This window comes from Dendrobates tinctorius, unplaced genomic scaffold, assembly GCF_039654945.1.
Source record: "Dendrobates tinctorius isolate UK_male_01 unplaced genomic scaffold, ASM3965494v1 ptg000043l, whole genome shotgun sequence".
NCBI classification, from domain to species: domain Eukaryota; kingdom Metazoa; phylum Chordata; class Amphibia; order Anura; family Dendrobatidae; genus Dendrobates; species Dendrobates tinctorius.
The window spans coordinates 7,541,340-7,569,217 of NW_027361711.1; the positions used below are offsets into that span (position 1 = coordinate 7,541,340).

The window sequence follows — 27,878 nt, forward strand, 5'->3', positions numbered from 1 at the left end:
TGTGTTAAAGCAAGCGTCTGAGCCTTGAAAAGACTGGGTTAATATTGCGAGCTGAAACCCATGTAATTTATTACTGGTAGAAGATCATATGACTAGAGTTCATCAGCCTCCTCCAAGTGAAAAACACTTCACATGGGAAAGATGCTCTTCTATTGAAGGAGGCTCATGGATAGGTTTGGTCTCATTCTTTTGTACAAGCAAACATTTTGTGAACAGTAGAGCTGTGCATTCTATGAGGATTTCTATACTATCAAGTACAGAAAGAGAACCCGTAATACTTATAAATTAATAAGTTCCACCGTATCATATCCCAACAACACACATTTGTTAAAATATATATAAAGTGGCCAATCCTTTAAAGGGAACCTGATGGTTGATTCACGATGTCGAAACCATCAGATGCTTGTTCTGTTAATGCAGCTGTGTAAATTTTACTCTGAAATACCAACATGGCCACACTCTGTTGTGCCCATGCCTTGCACATGCCACAGTCTTATTGGTGTAGCTGATCAGGACTGATATAAACACCAAAAGTTGCAATATTTTTTGTGTATCCACCTTATCAAATGTCTATTAGAATCACTGCACACATACACTTAAGGAGTATTTGCTTATTAGTGAAATTTATTGAAAGCAAGTGCTCTTATAGTGATTCCGACAGAATGATGTTTCGGTCATTCAAGACCTTGATCACATAAGTCGCTAAAAAAAAAACGGAGATATATACAATCAGGTGTTGTTGTTACATATATTACATATTTACATTATATTTACAACATAATATATATGTCTAGTATATCCATGTCTGACATCTGGTGATGCTCATAGGAGGAATGCCAAGACTATGGTAAATGTGAAAGTATTAACATATAAGTACTGAGAGAGAGATCGGAGGGCACAGATAATTGCATCATTATACAAAGTCAATAGACATGTGTGGAAAAAATATTGAAGCATAAAAGAACAAAACAACAAGAGGACATGCATACCCTTGAACAATGTAGTGGTTCATGAAGGATGTGGTCCTTATGATCAAAAATAGGGACAGCGAGTATGCCTGGATAGAGGGATTTGTATGTTTAAATTAGAATGAATGGTTACTTATAATGCCTGGTGATAAAATTTTTTTTTGCTAAATATAAGTGACTAATAGCATGGTTGTATTTAAAACCCTGTGGTGTCATAGAACCGTCTAGAGAAATCTAGTATCATCCCCATTGGTGAAAATGGTATAGTGATAAGGTTATAAATATTTACCCGTAGTAGTTCTGAACTAAGGGCTGTCCTGAATTAGGTACTGGTCACTTATGCTTTTAGGTTAGCCAGGGTCAGAGCGGTCGCTCTATGTGGCTGTGGAGGTAAGTTGCATAAACATTAGCCTGTGTAAATAGGTGGAAAAAAATGTACTTAACTTAATTGACTGGGTCATCATGGTTCACTCACAGTGGTGGCGAGACGGTGGCGTGTGTTAACACTCAGTTGTAACAAGGAGGAGTGACTAGGAGCGATGTTGATAGCTCCTTTTAAACATGTTTTGTCCATGTGACAGGAAATGACAATTGCTGGTCTCAGGACAGGATGTGACATCACCGCACATGCTCAGATGAAGTGTGAGGCTCATATCATATATATCATCAGACCTTCGGCATACTAGCATCCATAACCAGTAACATCTTTTTGGCCGATACATAATGTATTTTAGCTTATATTGACCATAACACTGGTTCAATGTTGTTGAACCATTGTCCCACACTATTTACTATGATAAAATAAGTTTTTTATCATCACATAGTCATGTGACCCGTTGCGATCACATGACTTTTTCAACCAAAAACATGGCAGCCACCATGAGCCTCACACTTCATCTGAGCATGTGCGGTGATGTCACATCCTGTCCTGAGACCAGCAATTGTCATTTCCTGTCACATGGACAAAACATGTTTAAAAGGAGCTATGAACATCGCTCCTAGTCACTCCTCCTTGCTACAACTGAGTGTTAACACACGCCACCGTCTAGCCACCACCGTGAGTGAACCATGATGACCCAGTCAATTAAGTACATTTAAGTTAAGTACATTTTTTTCCACCTATTTACACAGGCTAATGTTTATGCAACTTACCTCCACAGCCACATAGAGCGACCGCTCTGACCCTGGCTAACCTAAAAGCATAAGTGACCAGTACCTAATTCAGGACAGCCCTTAGTTCAGAACTACTACGGGTAAATATTTATAACCTTATCACTATACCATTTTCACCAATGGGGATGATACTAGATTTCTCTAGATGGTTCTATGACACCACAGGGTTTTAAATACAACCATGCTATTAGTCACTTATATTTAGCAAAAAAATTTTTATCACCAGGCATTATAAGTAACCATTCATTCTAATTTAAACATACAAATCCCTCTATCCAGGCATACTCGCTGTCCCTATTTTTGATTATAAGGACCACATCCTTCATGAACCACTACATTGTTCAAGGGTATGCATGTCCTCTTGTTATTTTATGCTTCAATATTTTTTCCACACATGTCTATTGACTTTGTATAATGATGCAATTATCTGTGCCCTCTGATCTCTCTCTCAGTACTTATAAGTTTATACTTTCACATTTACCATAGTCTTGGCATTCCTCCTATGAGCATCACCAGATGTCAGACATGGATATACTAGACATATATTATGTTGTAAATATGTAATATACGTAACAACAACACCTGATTGTATATATCTCCGGTTTTTTTTTTAGTGACTTATGTGATCAAGGTCTTGAATGACCGAAACGTCATTCTGTCGCAATCACTATAAGAGCACTTGCTTTCAATAAATTTCACTAATAAGCAAATACTCCTTAAGTGTATGTGTGCAGTGATTCTAATAGACATTTATGTGGGACTCATGAGCCTCCTTCACTAGCACCATACCCCCATACCTATCGTGTGCTAGCCATTGAATCTCATACTCCACCTTATCAAAGGGTGCTTGGCACTACACTCTGAAGGCGTAAGGATTCTTTTACATCCTTGTAGATAGTGTTCTTTTACAGATTGAAGTCTTGGTCTTATCTATAAGTGACAACATGAGTCAACATAGAGCCATACTACTTATACAGGGACATGTAAAAGTTTGGTCACCCCTGGTCAAAATTACTGTTATTGTGAACAATTAACCAAGTTGAAGATTTTGAAATGGGCTAATGTTAAAAATTACACATTTCCTTTGTATTTTAGGCCAAAAAATTGTAATTTTATACTTTTAAAAATTACAAAAATGAAAATAGGCTGATGCAAAAGATTGGGCACCTTGCATGGTTAGTACCTAGTAGCACTCACTTTTGCAATTATCACACCTTGTAAACACATTTTGTACCATCCAAACGTCTTTCAATTCTTATAATAAATAAACCTGATAGAAACTTGCGCTAATTAAATGTGTCTTGGTTAAATAAAGATATCTTATGAAGAAATCTATTACCTTTACTGAAGCTAAAAACTGGCGAGGCAGGGAAAAAGGTCTTCAGAATGCAGGGTGGATTTCCAGGTCCTTTCCCAATAATACTCCCCGACACAGGTATATAAAAACTTACTGGAGCTAAAGGGTGCTACCTCCTAGCATGCCGCCGTCCCGGCCAGTGACTGGCGCGCAGCTGGAGGTGTATATCGGCAGGCTGTAAGAGTACCAGCCGCCGCTTGCAAAAGCAGGCCTGCAAGGTCCAAAAAAGCTGAAGGACCTTGCGTGACGTCACAGTCACGTGATAGATCACGTGACAGGCAAGAAAGCCCTATGGGGCGCTGATGGGGCCAGAAAGCAATGGCAAACCTACGCGTTGCGGAATTCACTGATTCTTTCTTCAGGGATGTACGCTTGAGCGCCATTGGTATACACATATATTTATTGTCTTTCAATTCTTGTTTGAAGGATTTTCATCCATTCTTCCTCGTAAAATTCTTCCAGCTCTGGGAGATTCCTGGGTCGTCTTGCATGCACTGTTATTTTGAGGTCTATTCACAGATTTTCAATCATGTCAAGATCAGGGGACTGTGAGGGCCATTGTAAAATCTTCAGCTTGCACCTTTTGAGGTAGCCTTTTTGACATGTGTTTAGGTTCATTTTCCATATATAGAAGCCATCCTCTTTTCAGCTTCAGCTTTTTTACAGATGGTGTTTTGGTTGTGTCAAGAATTTGTTGAAATTTAATTGAATCAATTCTTCCTTCTACCAGTCCCCCATGCCATTTGCTGCAACAAAACTCCAAAGCATGATTGATCCACCTTCATGCTTAATGGTTAGCGAGATGCGCTTTTCCTGAACTTCTCTGCCCTTTTTTTTTCTATACATACCTGTGATCATTGTGGCCAAATAGTTCTATTTTAACCTCATCGGTCTACAGGACTTGTTTCCAAAATGCATCAATCTTTATTAGATATTATTTTACATACTTTTGACTCTGAATTTTAGAGTGAGGCTGCAGGAGAGGTTTTCTTCTGATGACTCTTCCATGAAGGCCATATTTCTGCAGGTGTCTCTGAACAGTAGAACAATGAACCACAACTCCAGAGATTGCTAAATCTTTCTGAAGGTCTTTTGCAGGGAAGCAAGGGTTCTGATTTGCCTCTCTAACAATCTTATAAGCAGCTTTCACTGAAATTTTGCTTGAACTTAAAGGGAATCTGTCACCCCTTTTTTGAGATATCATATAATGATATCATTTAATTGTGTGTCACATAAGGATTCTCTTAGTACTTTTGCTTCCCCCTGACCTGGCACCTTTCATGCATAAATACCTTTTTTATATTGGTTCAGATGTATGTAAACTGCCGCGGTCTGATGGGCGGGGCTTATTCACCTGTCCCCCCCCTCTGTCTTGCTCTATGCATTTCTACTTGCCTAGAGCAAGACAGGGAGGGGGGAGCAGGTGAATAAGCCCCGCCCATCGGACTGGACCGTGGCAGTTTACATACATCAGAACCGATATAAAAAAGGTATTTATGTATGATATCTCAAAAAAGGGGTGACAGATTCCCTTTAAAGACATTATCTTGATCTCCACTGTTCTGTAACTGACATTTCTTAATTACATTTTGAACTGAGGAAAGGGCAACTCGAAAATGCTTTGCTGTCTTCTTGTTGCCTTCTCCTGCATTGTGGGCCTTCTTCATTTTCAGAGTGCTAGGCAGCTGCTTAGAAGAACCCATGGCTGATGTTTTTTGGCACAAGGTTAGAGGAGGCTGGGTTTTTATAAAAGTCATAGCCCCATAACCCTAAAACGCTACTTAACCCCTTCCTGACATGAGACGTACTATCCCGTCCATGGGACCCGGGCCCCTATGCCCATGGATGGGATAGTACGTCTACCGCGATCAGCGGCGCCCACGTGGTGAGCGCCGCTGATCGCGGTCGGGTGTCAGCTGATTATCACAGCTGACACCCGGCACTATGTGTCAGGGGCGGTCACGGACCGCCCCCGACACGTTAACCCCTTGCACACCGTGATCAAACACAATCGCGGTGTACCAGGAGTTAAAGGGAAGCATCGGCAGGGAGGGGGCTCCCTCCGTGCTTCCCTGAGCCCCCCACGGCAGCGCAATGTGCAGCGCTGCTGCGGGGGACTCCTTTCCTCCAGGCCCCCGAATCCAAGATGGCGACGGGGGCCTTCGGGGGGCCTGCAGGAAGCTGTCTTCCTCAGTGCCTGCAAAGCACAGGCAAGAGGAAGTCTTCTTCAATGCCTGTGACAGATTGCTGATCTGTCACAGTGATCTGTGATGTGACAGATCAGCGATCTGTCACAGGACAGTGATGTCCCACCTGGGACTATGTAATAAAGTAAAAAAAATAAAAAAGTGTAAAAATAATTTTAAAAAAATTGCCAAATAAATTAGTAAAAAAAAAAAAAAATATTCCCCAATAAATTCATTTTTTGAAAATAAAAAAAAAAACCAAAACAATAAAAGTACACATATTAGGTATCGCCGCGTCCGTAACGACCCGCCCTATAAAACTGTCCCATTAGTTAACCCCTTTAGCGAACCCCTTAAAAAATAAAAATAAAAAACGAAGCAAAAAATAATGATTTATTATCATACCGCCAAACAAAGTGTAATAACGCGCGATCAAAAAGACGCATATAAATATCCATGGTACCGCTGAAAACGTCATCTTGTCCCGCAAAAAACGAGCCACCACACAGCAACATCAGCGAAAAAATAAAAAAGTTATAGCTCGCAGAATAAAGCGATGTAAAAATAATTATTTTTTATATAAAATAGTTTTCATTGCATAAAACCGACAAAACATAAAAAAACGACTTAAATGAGGTATCGCTGTAACCGTACTGACCCGAAGAATAAAACCGCTTTATCAATTTTACCGCACGCGGAACGGTGTAAACGCACCCCCCCAAAAAAAATTCATGAAACGCTGGTTTTTGTTCATTCTGCGTCACAAAAATCGGAATAAAAAACGATCAAAAAATGTCACGTGCCCGAAAATGGTACCGATAAAAACATCAACTTGTCCTGCAAAAAATAAGACCTCACATGACTCGGTGGGTCAAAATACGGAAAAATTATAGCTCTCAATATGTGGTGATGCAAAAACTATTTTTACAATAAAAAGCGTCTTTTAGCGTGCGACAGCTGCCAAAAATTAAAACCGCCATAAATAGTAAATCAAACCCCCCGTTATCACCCCCTTAGTTACGGAAAAATAATAAAATTAAAAAAATGTATTTATTTCCATTTTTCGGTTAGGGGTGAGATTAGGGTTAGGGGTGTGTTGGGGTTCGGGTTGGAGTTAGAATTGGGGGTTTCCACTGTTTGGGCACATCAGGGGCTCTCCAAATGCAACATTGCGTCTGATCTCATTTCCAGCCAATTCTGAGTTGAAAAAGTCATATGGTGCTCCTTCCCTTCCAAGCTCTGCCATGCACCCAAACAGTGTTTTACCCTCACATGTAGGGTATCAGCCTACTCAGGACAAATTGCAAAACAATTTTTGGGGTCCAATTTCTCCTGTTACCCTTGGGAAAATAAAAAATTGGGGGCAAAAATATCATTTTTGTGGAAAAAAATGATTTTTTTATTTTCACGTCCGAGTGTTATAAACTTCTGTGAAGCACTTGGGGGTTCAAAGTGCTCACCACACATCTAGATAAGTTCCGTTGGGGGGTCTAGTGTCCAAAATGGGGTCACTTGTGGGGAGTTTCAATAGTTTAGGTACCTCAGGGGCTCTCCAAACGCACATGACACCCGCAGACCATTCCATCAATGTCTGCATTCCAAAACGTCACTACTTTCCTTCCGAGCCCTGACGTGTGTCCATACAGTAGTTTTCTTCCACATATGGGGTGTCAGCGTACTCAGGACAAATTGGACAACACCTTTTGGGGTTCAATTTCTCCTGTTACCCTTGGGAAAATGAAAAAATTGGGGACTAATTGATCATGTTTGTGGAAAAAATACGATTTTTTTATTTTCATGCCCGGGCATTATAAACTTCTGTGAAGCCCTTGGGGGTTCAAAGTGCTCACCTCACATCTAGATAAGTTCCTTTGGGGGTCTAGTTTTCAAAATGGGGTCATTTGTGGGGGGTTTCCGCTGTTTAGGTACATCAGGGGCTCTCCAAAGGCAACATGACACCCGCAGACCATTCCATCAATGTCTGCATTCCAAAACGTCACTACTTCCCTTCCGAGCCCCGACGTGTGCCCATACAGTAGTTTTCTCCCACATATGGGGTATCAGCATACTCAGGACAAATTGGACAACAACTTTTGGGGTCTAATTTCTCCTGTTACCCTTGGGAAAATAAAAAAAATGGTGACTAAAAGATTGTTTGTGGAAAAAATACGAATTTTTTATTTTCACTCCCGGGCGTTATAAACTTCTGTGAAGCACTGGGGGGTTCAAAGTTCTCACCACACATCTATATAAGTTCCTTAGGGGGTCTAGTTTCCAAAATGGTGTCATTTGTGGGGGGTTTCCACTGTTTAGGTACATCAGGGGTTTTCCAATCGTGACATGGTGTCCGATCTCAATTCCAGCCAAAAACGTCAAATGGCGCTGCTTCCCTTCCGAGCTCTGCCATGCGCCCAAATAGTGATTTACCCCCACATGTGGGGTATCAGCGTACTCAGAACAAATTGCACAATAACTTTTAGGGTTCTGTTACCCTTGGAAAAATAAGAATTGAGGGTGAAAAGATCATTTTTGTGGAAAAAATATGAATTTTTTAATTGTACGGCTTTATGCTATAAACTTCTGTGAAGCCCTTGGGGGTTCAAAGTTCTCACCACACATCTAGATAAGTTCCTTGGGGGGTCTAGTTTCCAAAATGGTGTCATTTGTGGGGGATTTCCACTGTTTTGGTACATCAGGGACTCTCCAAACGTGACATGGCGTCCGATCTGAATTCCAGCCAATTTTGCATTGAAAAAGTCAAACGGCGCTCCTTCCATTCTGAGCTCTGCCATGCGCCGAAACAGTCGTCCCCCCCCCCCCCCCCAAATCAGGTATCAGCGTACTCAGGACAAATTGCACAATAACTTTTGCAGTCCAATTTTTCCTGTTACCCTTGGTAAAATAAACAAAAATTGAACCTGAAGTACTTTTTTGTGAAAAAAAGTTAGATGTTCATTTTTTTTTTTTAAATATTCAAAAAAATTCCTGTGACGCGCCTAAAGGGTTAATAAACTTCTTGAATGTGGTTTTGAGCACCTTAAGGGGTGCAGTTTTTAGAATGGTGTCACTTTTGGGTATTTTCTATCCTATAGACCCCTCAAAGTGGCTTCAAATGTGATGTGGTCCTAAAAATAAAATGGTGTTGTAAAAATGAGAAATCGCTGGTCAACTTTTAACCCTTATAACTTCCTAACAAAAAAAAATTTTGGTTCCAAAATTGTGCTGATGTAAAGTAAACATGTGGGAAATGTTAGTTATCAAGTTTTTTGTGTGCCGTATCTCTGTGATTTAAGGGCATAAAAATTCAAAGTTGGAAAATTGCGAAATTTTCAAAATTTTTGCCAAATTTCCATTTTTTTCACAAATAAACGCAAGTTATTTGAATGAAATTTTACCAGTAACATGAAGTACAATATGTCACGAGAAAACAATGTCAGAATCACTGGGATCCATGGAAGCGTTCCAGAGTTATGACCTCCTAAAGGGACAGTGGTCAGAATTGTAAAAATTGGCCCGGTCATGAACGTGCAACCCACCCTTGAGGGTGAAGGGGTTAAAGTGTGAAAACTTGGTCAAAGTTATCTGAGCACACAAATTTCCAAGGCTGCCCACACTTTTGCATCTGACAATCTGATATATATATATATATATATATATATATATATATATATATATAAGTTATTTTGACCAGGGGTGCCCAAACTTTGACATGCCACTGAATGAGTCCTCATAGATTTATACTTTATGTATACGTATTTGTCTTGATATTGTACATTATACTGACTTTTTTTGCTCATTCTTATACTTCAGACTATCATATTAGTGTGTCTATTTATAATTTCCGTTACATGTACCTTTTTGCCTACTGTGTTGCCACCTGTTGGTTTCGCACTTTTTAAACCTTTTTAACATGTTCATGAAGTATTCTCAATAAAGTTTCCCTTTTTACTACATTTTGGTTCCTTGTGTACTATTTTCTCTGTTTCCAATTTATTAAAAGGTTTGACCCCAGATAACATCTTAATGAATCTCCCCCTTTGTACCTGGTCAGCTGTATTTCTATGCAGCTGTTATGCTCAGGTGAGGAGAGCAGACGGTCAGTCTGAGGATTGTGATACAATCATCGGACGAGTAATACGACAGTCTGACAGTCATTCACTTTGGTGCAGAGTAGTGGGCGGGCTTATGGGCGGGTGTAGGAGTGAATATCCATTTCGGATATACATCTGCTTGACTAGTTACTGTCACTGACCCCGGTGGAGAGGGGTGGGTTGTTGAAGGCGTCAATATTTATTTTGGATTTATATATGTTTGACTAGCCGGTGCGCGAATTTGAATTTTCCAGGGCTTATAGCAAGATAATGGGGCAATGCACAGCAATAAAAGTTGCTTATTCTGAAAGGGCTGTCCAAGCCCTATATCAGAATACTATTAGTATGGTACACAAAAGTCACCTGACAGATTCCCTTTAAAAAAATTAATTGGTTTCTGTTACCATTTTCTGAGACTCTTAACTTTTTTATTTTTCTATCCACAGTGCTTGGTGAGAGCTTGTTTTTTGGTGGCTGAAATGTTATTGATACCATTTTGGCATTCCAATGACTTATTATTGCATAGTTTTTGTGGGAAGTGCAATGGCTAAATAGTGTTAGTTTGGCGTTTTGATTTTTTTTTTCGGCATTTAATATAAGGTTTAAAAAGTTTACATTTTGACAGATTAGACTTTTTTTGACACAGCGATACCAAATATGTTCATTTTTATTTTATTTCTTTATTTTTACTGAAGGATCACTTTTATTTGCATTGTTTATTCTTTTATTTTTTAAAATATTTTTTATTACAGTTTATAATGAAATCACAGTTCACCTAGGGATCTTAGCATGTGGCTGAGCTTCAGAGGAGTACCTAGATGGCAGCTACAGGTGCCTTCATCAAGCTTCTGGTTTCCACGGCAACCTAATTGCCAGTGGGGAACCGATAGCAGCTGGTGGCTGCATTGGTACTCACGTCATTTAAATGCTGCAAATAGATATTAACAAAGGCATTTAAGTGGCTAAACTACAGAGATTTGCGCAAGCTCTAGTAGATGGAGTTACAGGCAGATAATTGCAATGTACCACCTGTCTGGTATGAAGCAGGCTCAGCTCCTGAGTTCGCTTGATACATTCCTTACCAACCTATTTTTTATCAGGCCCTTTGAACACTGATGCTTGGTTAGAGGATGCAAACCTGGCCTTTTGTCTGAGTGGTCAAACTGGCAACACAAATCAATCCTTGAAAATCTCGTTTTAGTGATCTATATAATGATTATAAGGAACATATCAAATCTTGGTGGGAAATAAAAGCCTTAGAGAACTATATAAAAATAGGGTTGTCCCAAGAGGCCTCAGGATCAATTTAAATCCATCTCCTAGAACTGCATCTCCTGAATTACTCAACAAGTGGTTAAGAGAATCAATAGATTCCTCCATTAGATTTATGCAATTACTCCTAGAGGAGGAAAATAAACTTTGATCTGTCTACCAAACAGTTGAATAAATCAATTGATAACATCTTGAAATCTAAGGCGGACCCCGATTTTTTTTTTTTTTTTTTTTTTTTTTTTTTTTTAAAAGGGAAGGCCTATTACAAACCTAGGTTGAGAAATATCAATCATTTATTAAGGAGAGAAAACAACTGCAGTTCCAGAGGGACCTGAAGGCCTTTGGTGACAATCAGGCTTATAGCTTTCATCAAAGCAATATATCAGATATTTCCTCCTCTGATATTGAAACATCTGATACCGAACGAAACAGCAACCGTATTTCCCCAAGAGGGGGCAGACAATATAGACAATGGAGAGGCAGGGGAAAGTACTATCCAAGGGGAACACAGAGGGGCGGACCAGCGTATATGAATCAAAGAGGACCAAATGTTACACACAGCCTCCCTCTGCCTGTTCCCTCATTTTCCTCCTCTTCCTCTTTTTTAGAGAGAAATGCCAAGACAGGCTACTATCTGAGACCCAAGTAGGTCTAAATCAGAGCCAGATTATAAATCTGTCAAATTATATCCTTACAGAGGAGGACTATGGTGTTTTGAGAAAAGGCCTGAATTATGTTCCCACCAATAGATTTGATTGTTTCAATTGGACAAAGGACATCAATATGTTTTGTCATAAACTTAAATGGAAAAAATTCTTTGCACGCAATGATCAAAATGAATGTGAACGATTGGGTTTGCAGAAGGATGAACTTGAGGGATATAGGGCATTGGTGGTATTATAGGAAGAAAATGACACAGAAGAGGGACTTGGTCCTTTCACTAACCTAAGAAATAATAGTACTAAAATGCCCCCTCAATCTGACATCTCAAGCATTGATATATTTCTTAAGGGCATGTCACACTAAGAGATATCGCTAGCAATATCGCTATAACTAGTGACGTTATAGCGATATTGCTAGCGATATCTCTGTGTCTGATACTTACCTACGACCGGCTCCCCCGCTGGTTATCGCTGATCGGGCGAGAACGTCCTGGACTGTTTCTCGTCGTCAGCTTCCTGTGGCACTTCCTGCTGTGAGGTCGAGCGACGCGTGGAGCCGGGCGGGAGGATGCAGGATCGCCTGGTGTGACAGGTAAGTAGCGACCCCCGTCCCCAGCGATGTCGCTGGTGAGATCTGCCTGTGTGGCAGCTCACTAGCAACCACTTAGCGATGTACCAGCGATCCTGACCGCGTCATATCGCTGGTCGGGATCGCTGGTACATCGCTAAGTGTGACAGTACCTTTAGGCTTGTTGAAAGAGATCTCAGGAGGATTCCATCCAATTCACCTGATTCAAATCTCTCCAAATATGAGTAGGAGGCTTTAACCAGGTTAATGGACCAAAATGATCTAATAATAAAAACCTCAGATAAGGGTGGTAATCTTGTAATTATGCCAGAGAAAGATTATTTAAAGATGTGTCAAAATATCCTAATGGACATACAAACCTATGAAATATTACGTTCTGACCCATCAGTGATATATAAAGTTGAACTGGAGGATATACTGATGAGAGCCAGAATGGATGGTTTGATTTCCAAAAATGAGCACGATTTCCTATGTCCCTCTCAACCCTTGATTGCCACCTTCTGCACCTTACCGGAGGTGCATAAGGGGTTTGATCCCCTGAAGGGATGCCCAATTGTATCGGGATCAGACTCCCTTATTCAGAATTGTGGTATCTATATTGATCGGATACTCCGTGCCTTTGTTCTGGCCCTCCCGTCATATATAAGGGATACTTCAGATCTCCTTTTGAAGCTAGAAGGTATCCACGTCACTGAAAACCCCTCAATTGATGTTGAGGCATTGTATAGCAATATATCACATGAACTGGGCCTGAGGGCGGTTGAATACTTTTTGAAAACAAGGGCAATTCAATATAGGGCCAATAATCAATTTGTGCTGGACATATTGTGTTTTACCCTTACCAAAATTTGACAGGAAGTACTTCCACCAGCTCAGGGGCACTGCCGTGGGCAGTCCCTGTGCCCAGTCTTATGCTGGCTTGTTCCTGGGCTGGTGGGAGGAAACCATAGTCTTTTCGGATGAACCACAGTGGTGGCAAGAGCACATCGGAACATGGTATAGATTCATTGGCGATGTGTTTGTCATTTGGTAAGGGACAGATAGCAACTTTCTACAGTTTGTCACTGAGTTAAATAATAATAACATTGGCATGAGGTTCACGCATGAAGTGAACAGGACTACCTTACCATTCTTGGATGTCCTGATCAGGAAAGAAGAGGATGACTCTTTAAAATCTCAAATTTACTGTAAACCGACCAGCACAAATAGTTTGCTTCATTGGGATAGTTATCACCCTGAAGCATTACAACGTGGTATTCCCAAAGGCCAGTTCTTAAGGTTGAAGGTTAAGGTTATAGTGTGTCAGACACAGTCATCTGCAATACAGGGGCACCTCAAGGTACAGTTCTTGCCCCTTTTCTCTTCACACTGTACACTGCGGATTTTAGGTGCAACTCATCTAGCTGCTACTTGCAGAAGTATTCTGATGACTCTGCAATAGTAGGCCTCATCACAGGAGGAGATGAAAGAGAGTACAGAGATACTAACCAAGCTTTTGTGGAGTGGTGTCAGAGGAACCACCTTAGGATTAATTCCGGGAAGACCAAGGAATTGGTGGTGGACTTTCGCAAGGGCAAAAATCCACCAGTAGTGGTGAACATTCAGGGAAATGACATTGAGATAGTCGACACCTATAAGTACCTTGGTGTGATCCTCAATAATAAGCTTGACTGGGCCCATCACTTGGATGCAGTGTACAGGAAGGGCCAAAGCAGGCTTTATCTGCTCAGAAGGCTGAGAGCCTTCGGAGTTAGAGGGGCACTCCTTGCATCCTTCTTCAACTCTGTTGTGGCATCAGTCATCTTCTTTGGTGTGGCGTGCTGGGGTAGTGGCATATCAACCAGGGACAGGAATAGGCTGGACAAACTGATTAGAAGGGCCAGCTCTGTCCTGGGATGCCCCCTTGACCCAGTTCAGGAAGTAGGCGACAGGAGGATACTGGCCAAGGTGAGCTACATGGTGCAGAATGATTCCCATCCCATGCATGAGACCGTGACAAAGATGTGCAGTACTGTCAGTGACCGGCTACTTCATCCTAAATGTGAGAGGGAGCGCTATCGAAAGTCCTTCCTTCCTGCTGCAGTTAGGCTGTATAACCAGCACTGTCCAAAACGGAGAACGACCCAAACAGAGAACTGATAGATCCAAAGTTGTGACAGTCCGGTTACATTTTTTTTTTTTCTCGTATATGTACCTACCTACTGTCAATGTAATGCCTTTATGCATCTGTATCTGTACTTGTTCCTGCCTTGCTCTGTAATGCTCTGAATTTCCCCATGGTGGGAGGATTAAAGGACTATCTTATCTCTTATCTTAAGGAGGAATTGTTCAGACATGGATACTTACAGACTTCTGTCTATGGATATAAAAGAGATTTTTGGATGAGGGATACCCTAGGGCCGTTATTGAACAATCTTATCAATATGCCTCATTTCAAGATAGAAATTCTCTTTTACAAACTCGAGAAACCAACTCCAGTGGGGCTTCTGATGTGACCAGGATTATTGGAACTTTTGATTGCCAGAACAAGAGAGTGAGGGGTATTCTCAATATACATTGGGACATTTTAACGTCGGACCCAGATCTTAGTGGCATTGTAGGACCACTCCCAATGATTACCTTCAGAAAGGGGCGTTCCATAAAGGATAGTTTGGTACACAGCTTCTTCAGCTCTCTGAAAATATAACATTCCTTACCAACCTATGACAAAAATAAACATCATAGGTCATTAAAGGGTGAATGGCTGGATCTGATCTGCAAAAGAGCATGCTTTCAGTCTCATGGACTGGCCACAAGGATCAGATTTTTTGTATGAATCAGAAAAACAGGCAGCACTTGGAAATGTTCTGATAATGTAATGATAATTTGGATATTACCATTAAGTGAACCAATTAGCAGAAATGATAAATTACAATGCCAGCACCTATCACAATTGCCTAGCTAATTCACTGTACACATGCAGCTATATCTTTAGAAACATAGAATACTGAAGTTTTCTAGACATTATAAAGGCTGTGAATTGAATATTTTTCTGAAGATTGTTCAATGTAAAAATACTGTATCTAAACTTGTATGTGAAGCAAATCTTACACATAATCATATTCAACTTTGACTTTTCAGTTATTAAACATTGCTCTTTCGCATGTATTTCCCATTGTCAGCATACAGTATTCTTCAGCAGGGCCTATTACAATAACAACGGAAAAGGTGACATGCTTATCTAAACCACATCACTCCACAATGAAAGCCTCAGCGACATTTACAGCTGTGAATTTTGCTATGGCTCTTACAAATATGTGCACATGGGACATATTCACTTTTGACCTCCAAGTGTGGTAATGTCCCGAGGCCCAAATTCAAGAGGAAGACCAGGGTACCAATGATTGTCTTGCAAATTGTTTAATCCTTTAATCCAGGCATAAAGGGCAAGGTGAGGAAGAGCTGGTTAAAGAACATTATGAAGCTTGTGGAGTAATTATATAGCATATTACCATAGCTTAATTGGATTTAACTGTTAGTAACATCATATGCATATATTAGCTAATGCAATCTGTTCTTGTCTATATAGAACATGTTAGTTCTAGGCTCTTTTTCAAGAATGACTCACTACGTCACAGTAATGTAACCATGGAAGGTATGAGGCATAATCTCCAAACTCTAAACACACATGTAGTTAAAGGAACACTATGTTCTAAGCATTAAAAACAATGGCCCGAGTAATCAAGACTCAGGTTTTGATGAGAGGGTATGGTTGAGTCAGAATCTTCTGATTCATGCATGCTTCTTCATGAATCAGAAGCATCTAAGGCTACTTTCGCACTTGCGTTTTTTTGCTCTGCGCACCGTGCGCAGTGCAAACGCACATAAAAAATGCATCATGCATTTGTGTGTTTTTTTGCGGGTTTGGGTGCATTTTTTTAAAAAAACACATGCTTTTTTTGCGCATACGTATGCGCACCCATAGACTATGATGGGTGTTTGGCTGTAAAAAAACTCATTGCGTGCGCATGCGTTTTTTGGGGGCAAGTCGGACGCACAAAAAATGCAACAAGATGCATTTTGTGCACCCGAGCGCACACTACAAGAAAACGCATGCGCATACAAACGCATGTGTATGCGCACCTATTCACACCAATGTAAAAGATAGGGAAAAAACGCATGCTTTTTTGGCGCTAAAAAACAGCGCAAAAATACGCAAGTGTGAAACCAGCCTAACCAGTGACATGTGCCTCTGTGCGCCACGCCAGAGATTTTACTCCCATTTCCTGACTGGAGTAAGATTTCAATTTTAAGGAATGGCACAGCTCATCATGAATTTGAAAAACTGTATAATCTTGCCCCCAACCACATACCTGCCATGCTACAACAGGCAGGGCTGGGAGAAACAGACATGAAAACCCCAAATTGTATAAAAAATTCACAACTTTTCAAAGCAATTTACACCAGATTCTGTCAAAATTGCTATGATGAATTTGGGACCATTGTATCCAATATTTAGTTTTCATGCTTTTCTTCTCCCTTTTTATTTCACTTTTCAATACAGTATTTTCCTTCTACTATGGCACAATGGAATCTTGATAAAGAATATGTGCAATGCTTAATAATTCTAATAAAGAAGAAACACACATTGTAGAAGACAATGTGGCAAAAATACTCTTGCACTGAAAGGAAAAGTTATCCTTGTTCACTGAGTAGCATGGAAAGAGAAATGAGTGTTGAAAGTTTTCACGCACTTACCTAAGTACATGCGTAGACCCATTTATAGTTGTGGTCGAACGTGGGATAGTTTGCCCCAATATGGAAGGTCTTCGATACTTCTCATCACCACAGCACAAAATGATGAGGAAGGCACGCCTGAAAGACTTGTTCAAAAAGGCATACAGGAAAGGGTTCAACCCTGAATTTATGTAGCCTAACCAGAGAAAGGCTGTCCATATTTGCCCTGGTACTGTGTAGTTTATAAAAGGATCAATCACATTGGTGATAAAAAATGGAGCCCAACAAAGGCAGAAACAACCCATGATAATGCACAGTGTCTTAGCAGCTTTGGTTTCTGTCTTCATCCTGTGGGTAGTATGTTGATCAGGATGCTGATGTCGATGGTCTGCTGGGGCACCGGCCCGTTGTAAAACTCCAATTTGCCTGGCGTGCTCACGAGCCGTGACGTAGATACGATAGTAAGCAAGCACCATCAAGAAGAAAGGAATGTAAAATGCTACCACAGAACATGTTATAGCATACGGCTTGTTGACCATAAAGATGCAATAGGTTGAATTGGAGTCTTTGCTGAATTTTCTCTTTTCTATCTGAAAAAAAGGAAAAGAAAACAATGCAAGTTTATTGGAATAATCACATTTTAAGTAAATCACTAAACTTTTATAATGAAACAGTATTTCCTACACTAATATAGACTTTAGTAGGAAGTAAAATTAGAAATGAGCAAGTTAATTGGCAAAGTGTAACGAAACACAAAAACTTTTCGCTCTTTCTCACAATCTTTTTTGCACACATTTAAGAGCTGGCAGTGAACGAGTATCCTCCTGACATCACCATACTCATGCATACTTGCTTAAACAAACATGGTGGCGTCACCTGGTTAAGTAAGAGCGGGGGTTGATTCTAATGCCCACAAACTTAATAGGTTATAGAAGCAATTTGAAACCATTGATAATCACATTGAAAGATCCAATTGTGAAAAGACTTTGGCATCCAATTAGTATAAAGAAAGGCCTGTCATCACCTGGCATGCTTACGTAGCAGCAGGTAGAATAATGTTATGGCTGGCGGGCACAAGTAACAATGTAGAAGCCAATCATGGCTACATGCCACTAATGAGGTGCCCCCTATTTGTTGGTGAGGTGCAGCTGGGAAGATGATTTTCACCGAACTGATAATAAGCTGAGCAATTCTTTATTTAGCTGCAGAAATCTTTGGTTAAGTGAAAATATTGCCTTATTTTATTGTACTACATTGTTCAGCTGACCTATAGACTGGTGATGCTACCTGACCCCTACTTCCATGGTACTTGTTGTAGGCACTGTAGCTGGTAGTTAAATGTGGGAATGGCATCTAATATTCTATTTCATGGTCTTTTTAACCACTAGTACATCACATGTCCCATTCTCATATATGGTGTTGGCGTAGGAGCCTGGTCTACACTATACCCAGAAGATGCTGGCTGTGATACCCAGCTGGGTTCTTGGCACAACAAGAGTGACCAGAGCTATCTATAATTGCTGCTTTTTAACAATTTAAATGCTAGTATCAATTACTGATTGGCATTTAAATAGTGCAATCGCCAGTACGCACATGCCACTGAAATGACTTCCATCAGCCTCACATGATGTGGCTGCATTGGGTTCTTATGACACCTGGGTGCCTGCTGAAAATCCAACATGGCTGCTATCTTTATCCTCCTTTGAGTTGTCTTCATAGCAGAACCCTATTTTGTGTACTGTTTATAGTGATATACAGTCTTCCTTCCACACTCAAAAGACAAACTAATAGGAATTTTAGATTGTGAGCCCCAATGGGGACAGCGATGACCATATCTGTAAAGGTCTGTGGAATATGATGGTGCTATATAAATAGAAATAAAAACAATATAGTATAAGCAATCAAACGATCACAGCTTTAAATCCCCTCAGTGGTCTATAAATAAAAGTAAAAAATTAAAAAAGTTTTTACAAATATTGAAAAGATTTTAAAGATTATTAAAAAATTCTAGACGTTTGACTAACACTCCCTTTTTCCCATTAAAATACAGAAATAAAAAGATTTGGTATTGCCACATCCGTAAAAGTCCATTCTATAAAAAAAATGACTTTAAATTAACCTGAATGGTAAACTCCATAAATATACATAAAATGAGGAAGGAGGGGGTTTGCCAACTTGAAATGAAGACCAATGCACGGACTCGACACAATATCGTGAATATGCAGCAAAAGAGGAGGTGTCCAGGACTCAGATGAGTAAAAGATAAGCTTTATTCTTCCATTATAAGCATTTACAGAACACACATGGACAGGAGCGATTAATCATCAATGAACCTCTCTAAAAAATTGCTGTAAAAAATATCAAAATGTCAGTTACCTAAAATACTGTAGATATCAACAAAAACCGATAGCTTGACATGCAAAAACCAAGCCCTCGCACAACTCTATCCACAGAAAAGTAAGAAAAGTTATGGGTCTCAGAAAATCGCTAAGCAAACCAATTTTTTTCACCACTCAAAGACTACCTGTCAACAATCTGGTGATGCTTTTTTACGATAATAAAATAAATGGGCAACCTGAAATTGGTCTTGCTCTGCATACTAGGATGCCACAAATAGAAAGCTAGGGCCCAACTTTTGGTAAAAAATTGAACCCTTTTGGAGGACGCTAGGGGCACTTCTGAGCGGTTTTGATGACACTTAGAAAAATCTCCAATATGGGGCTTCTCACTCTTTTATTAAATAAACAGGGCAATCCCAGTTTGCTAATAAAAACTCTTTGTTAAATCTACTATACAGGTTTGATATCATTGTAGTTTTAAAGACATGGACAATCATGAAAAGATCATTTATAACCTGCACCTAGAGTTGAGCGAAACGGGTCGGTCAATTTAAAAAATCGCCAACTTTAGCTAAAGTCGGGTTTCGCCGATCAAAACCATAGCGTGAGGTCGGCCATGAGGTCGCCGAGCCGAGCTCCGAAGTCGCGTTTCAAATAGTGCTTCCAGCGCCTTTTCTCAGCCAACGATAGAGGACTCACACTGTGGGCAACGTGATGATATGGGCAGCGGCCATCACCATCTTAGAGAAGGGCATTGAAGTGATTGGCTGGCTTTGTGTGGCACCACAGTGGGTATAAAAGGCCGTGACCACTGACCGCCTTCTTACTTCTGCCAATCTTAGAATAGGGAGAGGTGCTGCTGCTGATTCTGAATAGGGAGAGCATTAGGCAGGGAAGAAGAAAACAAAAAATTGCTTCTGCTGATAACGCTTTTCACTGTATAGTTAGTGTGCAGTGAAAGGGTAGGATTTTTGTTGTGGGAAGCAGCGCTGGTGGTAATTAGGCTGCCTTTTAAGGCTACCAGCTAGCTGCATTGCTGTTTGCACACTGCTGTTCAAACTGCTTTTTTCAAAGCACTCCAACTTTTATTATTTTGTTCTGGTGAGTTACCGAGCGTTCATTTTTTCACACACCGTATAGCGGTGTATGCTCCTCACACACTACCGTGTACCGCCTTGTATCACGGACAAATAGAAGATATCTGTGTGTGACTCTGGAAAAACAAGCCGAGGAGATTTTCCATTTTTCCAGACATACACCTTAGAGAACTGTCCACTTTTCAAACAGTTTTGTATATCTGCTGTTTGATTACGGTCAAAAATAGACAGACAGCGTGTGTCAGTCCGTATACAAATAGACAGAGATTGACAATTTTCCATACAGACACTGTATAGAGCTGTCCGATTCTCAAACAGTATTGAATGTCTGCCGTTTGCATTAGTCACATCTATACAGAGTCAGCTTGTTTGTGTGACACTCCGTAAATACATATACAGAGATTGTTAGTTACACAAAAAACGAATACAGCTGTACACTTCTGATACAGTTCCGTATATCTGCTTGTTGGATTATGGTCAAATACATACTGTGAGAGCGTCTGTGACTAACAAAATATATACGTAGATTTAATTTTTTAATACACCTTACACAGCTGGACGCTCCTCACACAGTACCATCTCTCTGCTGGTATTTTTGGTACATTTTCCCAAGCATGAAGAAGTATGGTGGAAGAGGCCGCGGACGTGGGCAGGGGGTGCAGCTGGTACTGACGGTGGTGGTGCATCGGCTGGTTCTGGCAAAAGCCCAATAGCAGATAAGGCAGGAGGTGTTGAGCCTGCGTCATCGTCTTGCCCAAGAAGGCCTGTAAGGTTCCCTTTTCTTGGAGTAGGAAAACCACTTTTAAAGCCAGAGCATCAGTAACAGGTTTTGGCGTACATTGCCGAAACAGCCACCAGCTCTATTGCCTCCTCTTCTGAACGTTCGAAACCTGCAAGCACGGAGTCGTCAGTGCAGGGTTCTGGTCAGGAAAAACACCTTTCCTTGTGTCCTTCACCCCCACCAAAAGTTAAGGATGCGGCGGCCCACACTTCAGATTACTCTATGGAGCTCTTTTCACATACCATGCCTGGGTTTATCCAGTCAAATCCTGAATTCCCCAGTACAAAATGAATCTGACATGGAGTGAACTGATGCACAGCCACTGCTAGATGATTCTGCTGGTACATTGACCCAGCGCACTACATTGCCCTCACAGTCTACTGAGCCAGAATCTGACCCTGATGAAACTCAGGTGCCCCTTCCCACATACTATACCACCTTACACGGTGACACAGAGGAAGGTAAAGAGGAAGGTGCCACCGTTAAGCACACCACCAGCACTAAATGTGGAGGTGTCGTCGCAAGGCCAAAGCACTCTGGGAATCACAATGGTTTTGCAACACAACACTGAATCTAGGCCATCACCGCCAATACCATCACCAACCCCCTCTCACTCCATCCGGTCCACTGCTACTTCCCCCATATTCAGCTCTCCAGTCCAGCTCACCCTACCAGACACTGAGTAGGACAAGAAAGTACTCATCCTCTCATTCACGTACACTGTGTTTGAACGCCTACATTGCCAAACTAATCTCATTAGAGATGCCCTACCGTTTGGTTGAAAGCGAAGCTTTCCACTAGCTCATGGCCTACGCTGTCCCACACTATGACCTACCCAGTCGACACTTCTTTTCTCGATTAGCCATCCCTGCCCTACACCGGCTTGTGAAAGACCGCATTTTCCATGCACTAAAACAGTCAGTGAGTGGAAAGGTGCACCTCACAACAGATGCATGGACCAGTAGGCATGGCCAGGGCCGTTACGTGTCCATCACTGCGCACTGGGTTAATGTGGTGGATGCAGGCTCCACAGGGGACAGTGGTGGTGGAACAGTGCTGCCTAGACCCCGATATAGGAAACAGTTGGCTGTAGGCTTTCGACCCTCCTCCATAAGCGAAAGCTCGTCGACAGAGCACAGTCGCACAGGCACTCCATCCACAGCTGGCAGTGTTGCACACGAGGTGTCCCACTATCGAACAGCTAGTGGTAAGCGTCTGCAGGCTGTGTTAAAGATGATGTCTTTGGGCGACAACAAACGCTGCGGAGGTACTGGCCGACTACTTGCAGTGACAAACTGAGTCATGGCTGGGCAGTCTACATCTTGAGACAGGCAAGGTAGTCAGTGATAACGGCCGTAATTTTGTGGCAGCCATAGCCCGTGCAAAACTCACACACATACCTTGCCTGGCTCACACTTTGAACCTGGTGGTGCAGTGCTTCCTTAATAATTATCCGGAGTTAACATCCCTGCTACATAAGGTGCGAAGACTGTGCTCGCACATCCGTCGCTCAAACGTCCACTCCACTCACATGCAGTAGCTGCAGCGATTGCTCCACCTCCCCAAACACCACCTAATCATAGATGTTGCAATAAGGTGGAACTCCACCCTGCACATGGTTGAGAGGCTGTGCGAACAGAAGCAGGCTGTAAGGCCGGTTTCACATTAGCGCTTTTTCAGCGCGCACACGGCCGGGGGTAGCTCCGCCCCCGAGCCGGCTCTCTGCCCGGCGTGCCCGCCCCTTGCTTGTAGCGCCGCCTACTAGCGGACAGCGGCGCCTGCGATCGGCGCACCCTATCTTTAGCATAGGGTGCGCAGATCGTGCGCAGGCCGTGCGCTAGTTGCGCTTTGACCTGCGCTGCGCACTTTTGACGGTGCGCCGTGCGCGCCAAAATCTGAAAAGTTTGATTTTGGTGCGCACGGCGCACCGTCAAAAGTGCGCAGCGCAGGTCAAAGCGCAACTAGCGCACGGCCTGCGCACGATCTGCGCACCCTATGCTAAAGATAGGGTGCGCCGATCGCAGGCGCCGCTGTCCGCTAGTAGGCGGTGCTACAAGCAAGAGGCGGGCACGCCGGGCAGAGAGCCGGCTCGGGGGCGGAGCTACCCCCGGCCGTGCGCGCGCTGAAAAAGCGCTAATGTGAAACCGGCCTAATGCATTTGTGGGAGGATACACGGGCAGGCAGTTTGAGGGAAGACATGGAATTGTCTGGTGTGCAGTGGTCAAAGCTGAAAGACCTCTGGAAAGTCCTTCAGTGTTTTGAGGAATGCACATGGCTGGTAAGCGCAGACGACGCCATCATAAGCATGAGCATCCCACTTATGCGTCTGCTCATGCAAAGTTTGACGCACATTAAGGATCAGGCGTCTGCAGAGGAGGAGGAGGGAAGCCTTGATGACAGTCAGCCATTGTCTGGTCAGGGAACTGTCCTGGACGAGGTGGAGGAAGAAAAGGAAGAGGAGGAGGATGAGGGGATGATTATTTTGGGCAGGAGGATGCTTCTCGGGGGGCAACAGAAAATATTGGCGTTCCAAGGTCAGGTACAGTGTTTGTGCATGACTGTAGGGATGTGGATTTGCCAGAAAGTGCTCCTCCACCCAGCAGTGGCAGTGCAGCATTGACACCTGGAACATTGGCCCACATGTGCGATTATGCCTTGCAGATCCTAAAAAGGGACCCCTGCATTACCAAAATGAAGCATCCTCGATCCACGCTACAAAGGCAAATTACACAACATCATGCCACAGGAGAACCTAGAGATAATATTGGCTAACAAACAAGCAACTCTGGTAAACCATTTGTTTGAGGCTTTCCCAGCACACAGCAGCGGTGCTGGTTCTCCCAAGAGCCGTAGTGGGCACAATGGAAGAGGTGTTCATGGTGCACACAGCCGAAGTGGCATTGGAGACAGGGGTTTAATGACCATGTTGTGGAATGATTTCTCAAGTACCGCTCACACGACTGCTAATACTGCATTGATTAAAAGTGACAGGAGACAGCAGTTGTCAACTATGGTTACAAACTAATTCTCCTCCCATATCGAAGTTCTCCCTCACAGGTCATTCACCTTTGACTATTGGGCCTCTAAACTGGACACCTGGCCTGAATTGGCACAATATGCCTTACAGGAGCTCGCTTGCCCTGCTGCTACTGTGTTATCTGAAAGTCTTCAGTGCTGCTGGATCAATCCTGACAGAAAAAAGGACCCGTCTGTCGACCCAAAATGTTGATGATCTAACCTTCATTAACATGAACCATGCATGGGATTCAAAGGATTTTGTCCCACCTTCCCCTGCTGACACATAGGTTGCCAGAAAACTACCTAGCTTTTGTCGTCCTCTTCCTCGAACTTGCCCAATTCCGTCCTTTGCAGCAGCTGAATGTCCAGCCAACACATCAACATATGCCATTTTTTAAACCTCCCTAACTGGGCTGCCCACCCCCCCAATGGCTGGGGTCAACACCTGGCGCACCCGGGCAAGTGCCGTTGCTCTGAACAGGTGGATGGGCCCACTGATGGCCGACGGCACTGGCACAGGGCCCCTCATAGTACAATACAATGTCTCTGATGGTGGGGGGCCCACTCGTCGTCAGACACACCAGCGTACTATGAGGGGCCCTGTGCCAGTACCATCGACCACGAGTGTGCTCCCCCTGCTTGGTCATGGCCACAGCACTTGCAAGTTGCAATACTTACCTCTCCCTGCTCCACCGCTGTGTAGTCTGGGCAGTTAAATCCTTCACAGGGACGGCCACTAGAAATTTGGTGTATTGATCGATGATGGTTAAGATGTAGCTATGGCCTGTCCTGCTGGCCTCTACCTTCAGATGATCAATGGCTACCATTTGTAATGGATGTCAACTTACAAGCGGATGCAGTGGTGCTTTATGATCACCTTTCACAGTTGTGATAGTCACAGACGTGTGACATTCGTGCCACCATTTTTCAATGTCTCCTCTCATGCCAATCCAATAGAATCGCCTACGGCCTGTGACTTCTTTCTTTTGCACTCCAAAATGACCAGACACATCATGATAGGCAGTGAGGACCGTGTCTACATCTCTCCCTGTGATCACAATTTGATGGAGACGAGTAACGGTGATGTGATCCACGCTACTGCGATAAAGCAATCCTTTCTTCACAAAGAACAGTTTTCGCTGTCTCCACAGACACAGTAATTGAGGGTCTGCATCGCCTCTGCAACATCTACCAGGAGGTTTTCCCACGATGAGTAATTCACAAATTTCTGCTAACACTCGACTTTCCGTCTGTACTTGTATCCATGTAGTTTCCAGTGGCGGAGAGTCTGGACTGGCTTACTGAGATTGAAATATATATGAAGATTTAACAGTACCACAACACTGTATACTGTTGTACGCTTCGACTACCTTTCCCTTTTTCTACTTTTTAAATTCTGGTGTAATACATACTGAGCCTGTGAGTGTCTGTGTCTGACTCCGGAAGTATAGACGGAAATTTACAATTACCCCTAGACTGGATACACCTGGTATGTGCTGATACAGTACCTTTGTTCAAAATTTTGTATTACGGTATTATCCATAGTGCATGAACGTGTGTGGTTTACGCCTTCTATATATACAGTGAATCGGAGATACCAATTTTTAGCCTATACTCGATACAGCTTGTATCTTGTTATACAGTACCTTTGTTCTACATTTAGTATTACGGTCAAATCCATACTGAGTAAGCGTCTGAGACTGACTATGGGACTATGTATAAGGAGATTTCAATTGTACCCTATAATATATATACTTGCTATCTTGTTATCCAGTACCTTTTTTTACAACATTTTTTATTATGGTCAAACCCAGATTGAGTGAGCATCTGAGGGTGACTCCGGAAATATATACTGAGATTTCAAATTTGGCCAACACTGTATACAACTGTACGCTTCTGATACAGTAACCTTTTTAGCTATTTAGATTCTGGTGTAATCCATAATGAGCCTGTGAATGTCTGTCTTTTACTCTGGCAATATATTTGGAGCTTTAAGATTACCCCCAACACTGTATATAGCTGTACGCTTGTGTTACATTACCCATTTACAGCTTTTCATATTCTTGTGTAATCCACGAGAGCATTTGTGTCTGCCTCCTGAAATGTATGTGGAGATTCACAATGTTTACACTATACTATATTTACCTTGTATCTGGTGATACTGTACCCTTCAACTTTTTATTTTATTGGGTAATCCATACTGTGCCTGTCAGCATCTGTGTATGACTCATGAAATATATACGGAGATTTACTGTTATCCCTAGACTGTATAGAGCTGTATGCTTCTGATACAGTACCATATATCTGCTGGTATTTTGGGTCCATTTTCCAAAACATGAGGAAGTATGGTGGAAGAGGATGTGGGCGTGGGGGGCCACCTGGTACTGATGGTGGTGCATCTGCTGGTAGTGCCAAAAACACAATAGCAGCTAAGGCAGGAGGTGTTGAGCCTGCATCATGGTGTAGCTCTGGAAGACCTGTAAGGCTTCATTTTCTGGGAGTAGGTACACTGCTTTTAAAGCAGGAGCATCAGGAACTGTTTTTGGCTTACATTGCTGAAACAGTCTCCAGCTCTATCGCCTCCTCTTCTGAAGTTTAAAAAAATGCAAGCACTGAGTTGTAAGTGCAGGCTTCTGGTCAGGAGCAACCCCTTTCCTTGTGTCCTTCACCAACACCAAAAGTGAAGGATGCGGCAGCACACACTTCAGATTACTCCATGGAGATCTTTTCTCATACCATGCCTGGGTTAATTAAAAATGGGGCCCATCATATACTGGAGCATTTCAAATGGGGGACATCAGACACTGGAGCAGCATTTACGGGGCCCATTATACAGTGGAGCATTAGAAATGGGGCCCATTATATATGGAGCATTATTAGGGCCCATCATACACTGGAGCATCATCCATGAGGCCCATCATATACTGGAGCATTATAAATGGGGCAGATCAGACACTGGAGCAGCATGTATGGGGCACATTATACACTAGAGTATTAGAAATGGGGCCCATTATATATGGAGCATTATTAGGGCCCATCATACACTGGAGCATCATCCATGAGGCCCATCATATACTGGAGCATTCCAGATTGGGGACATCAGACACTGGAGCAGCATTTACGGGGCCCATTACACACTAGAGCATCATCCATGAGGCCCATCATATACTGGAGCATTATAAATGGGGCAGATCAGACACTGGAGCAGCATCTATGGGGCACATTATACACTGGAGCATTAGAAATGGGGCCCATTATATATGGAGCTTTATTTGTGCCCATCATACACTGGAGCATCATCCATGGGGACCATCATATACTGTAGCACTATGTGGAGCTCACCATATACTGTATGGAACATTATATGTGACCAATTATTCTGTATGGAGAAATATATGGGGCTCATTATTGTGTATGGTGCACATTGTGGTGGCCATAACACTGTATGGAGTAATATACCGTCCTATTTTTGAGCTATTGTACAATTTAAAATAGATATCAGTCATGTCATGTAAGCATTGAAGTATTTGTCATTGCACTATACCTATATTTCTGTGCCGTATCGGAGCATCATGAGTTGTGGTATATGTTAAAGGGGCGCACTGACATTCTTTGGCCCAGGGCACACG

The 27,878-nt window shown here is 42.3% G+C and overlaps 1 protein-coding gene across 2 annotated transcripts in view; it reads right to left on the reverse strand.

Annotated features, from left to right (window-relative positions):
• Positions 1-16,330: 16,330 nt before the first annotated feature.
• The window catches only part of HTR4 (5-hydroxytryptamine receptor 4), a 303,659-nt gene continuing 292,111 nt past the window's right edge, over positions 16,331-27,878 (reverse strand). For both annotated transcript variants that reach the window (XM_073575181.1, XM_073575180.1), the window contains one exon: positions 16,331-17,604. In XM_073575181.1, the coding sequence (XP_073431282.1) occupies positions 17,032-17,604 (573 nt within the window). In that variant the 3' untranslated portion in view covers positions 16,331-17,031. The remainder of the gene's footprint in view (positions 17,605-27,878) is intronic.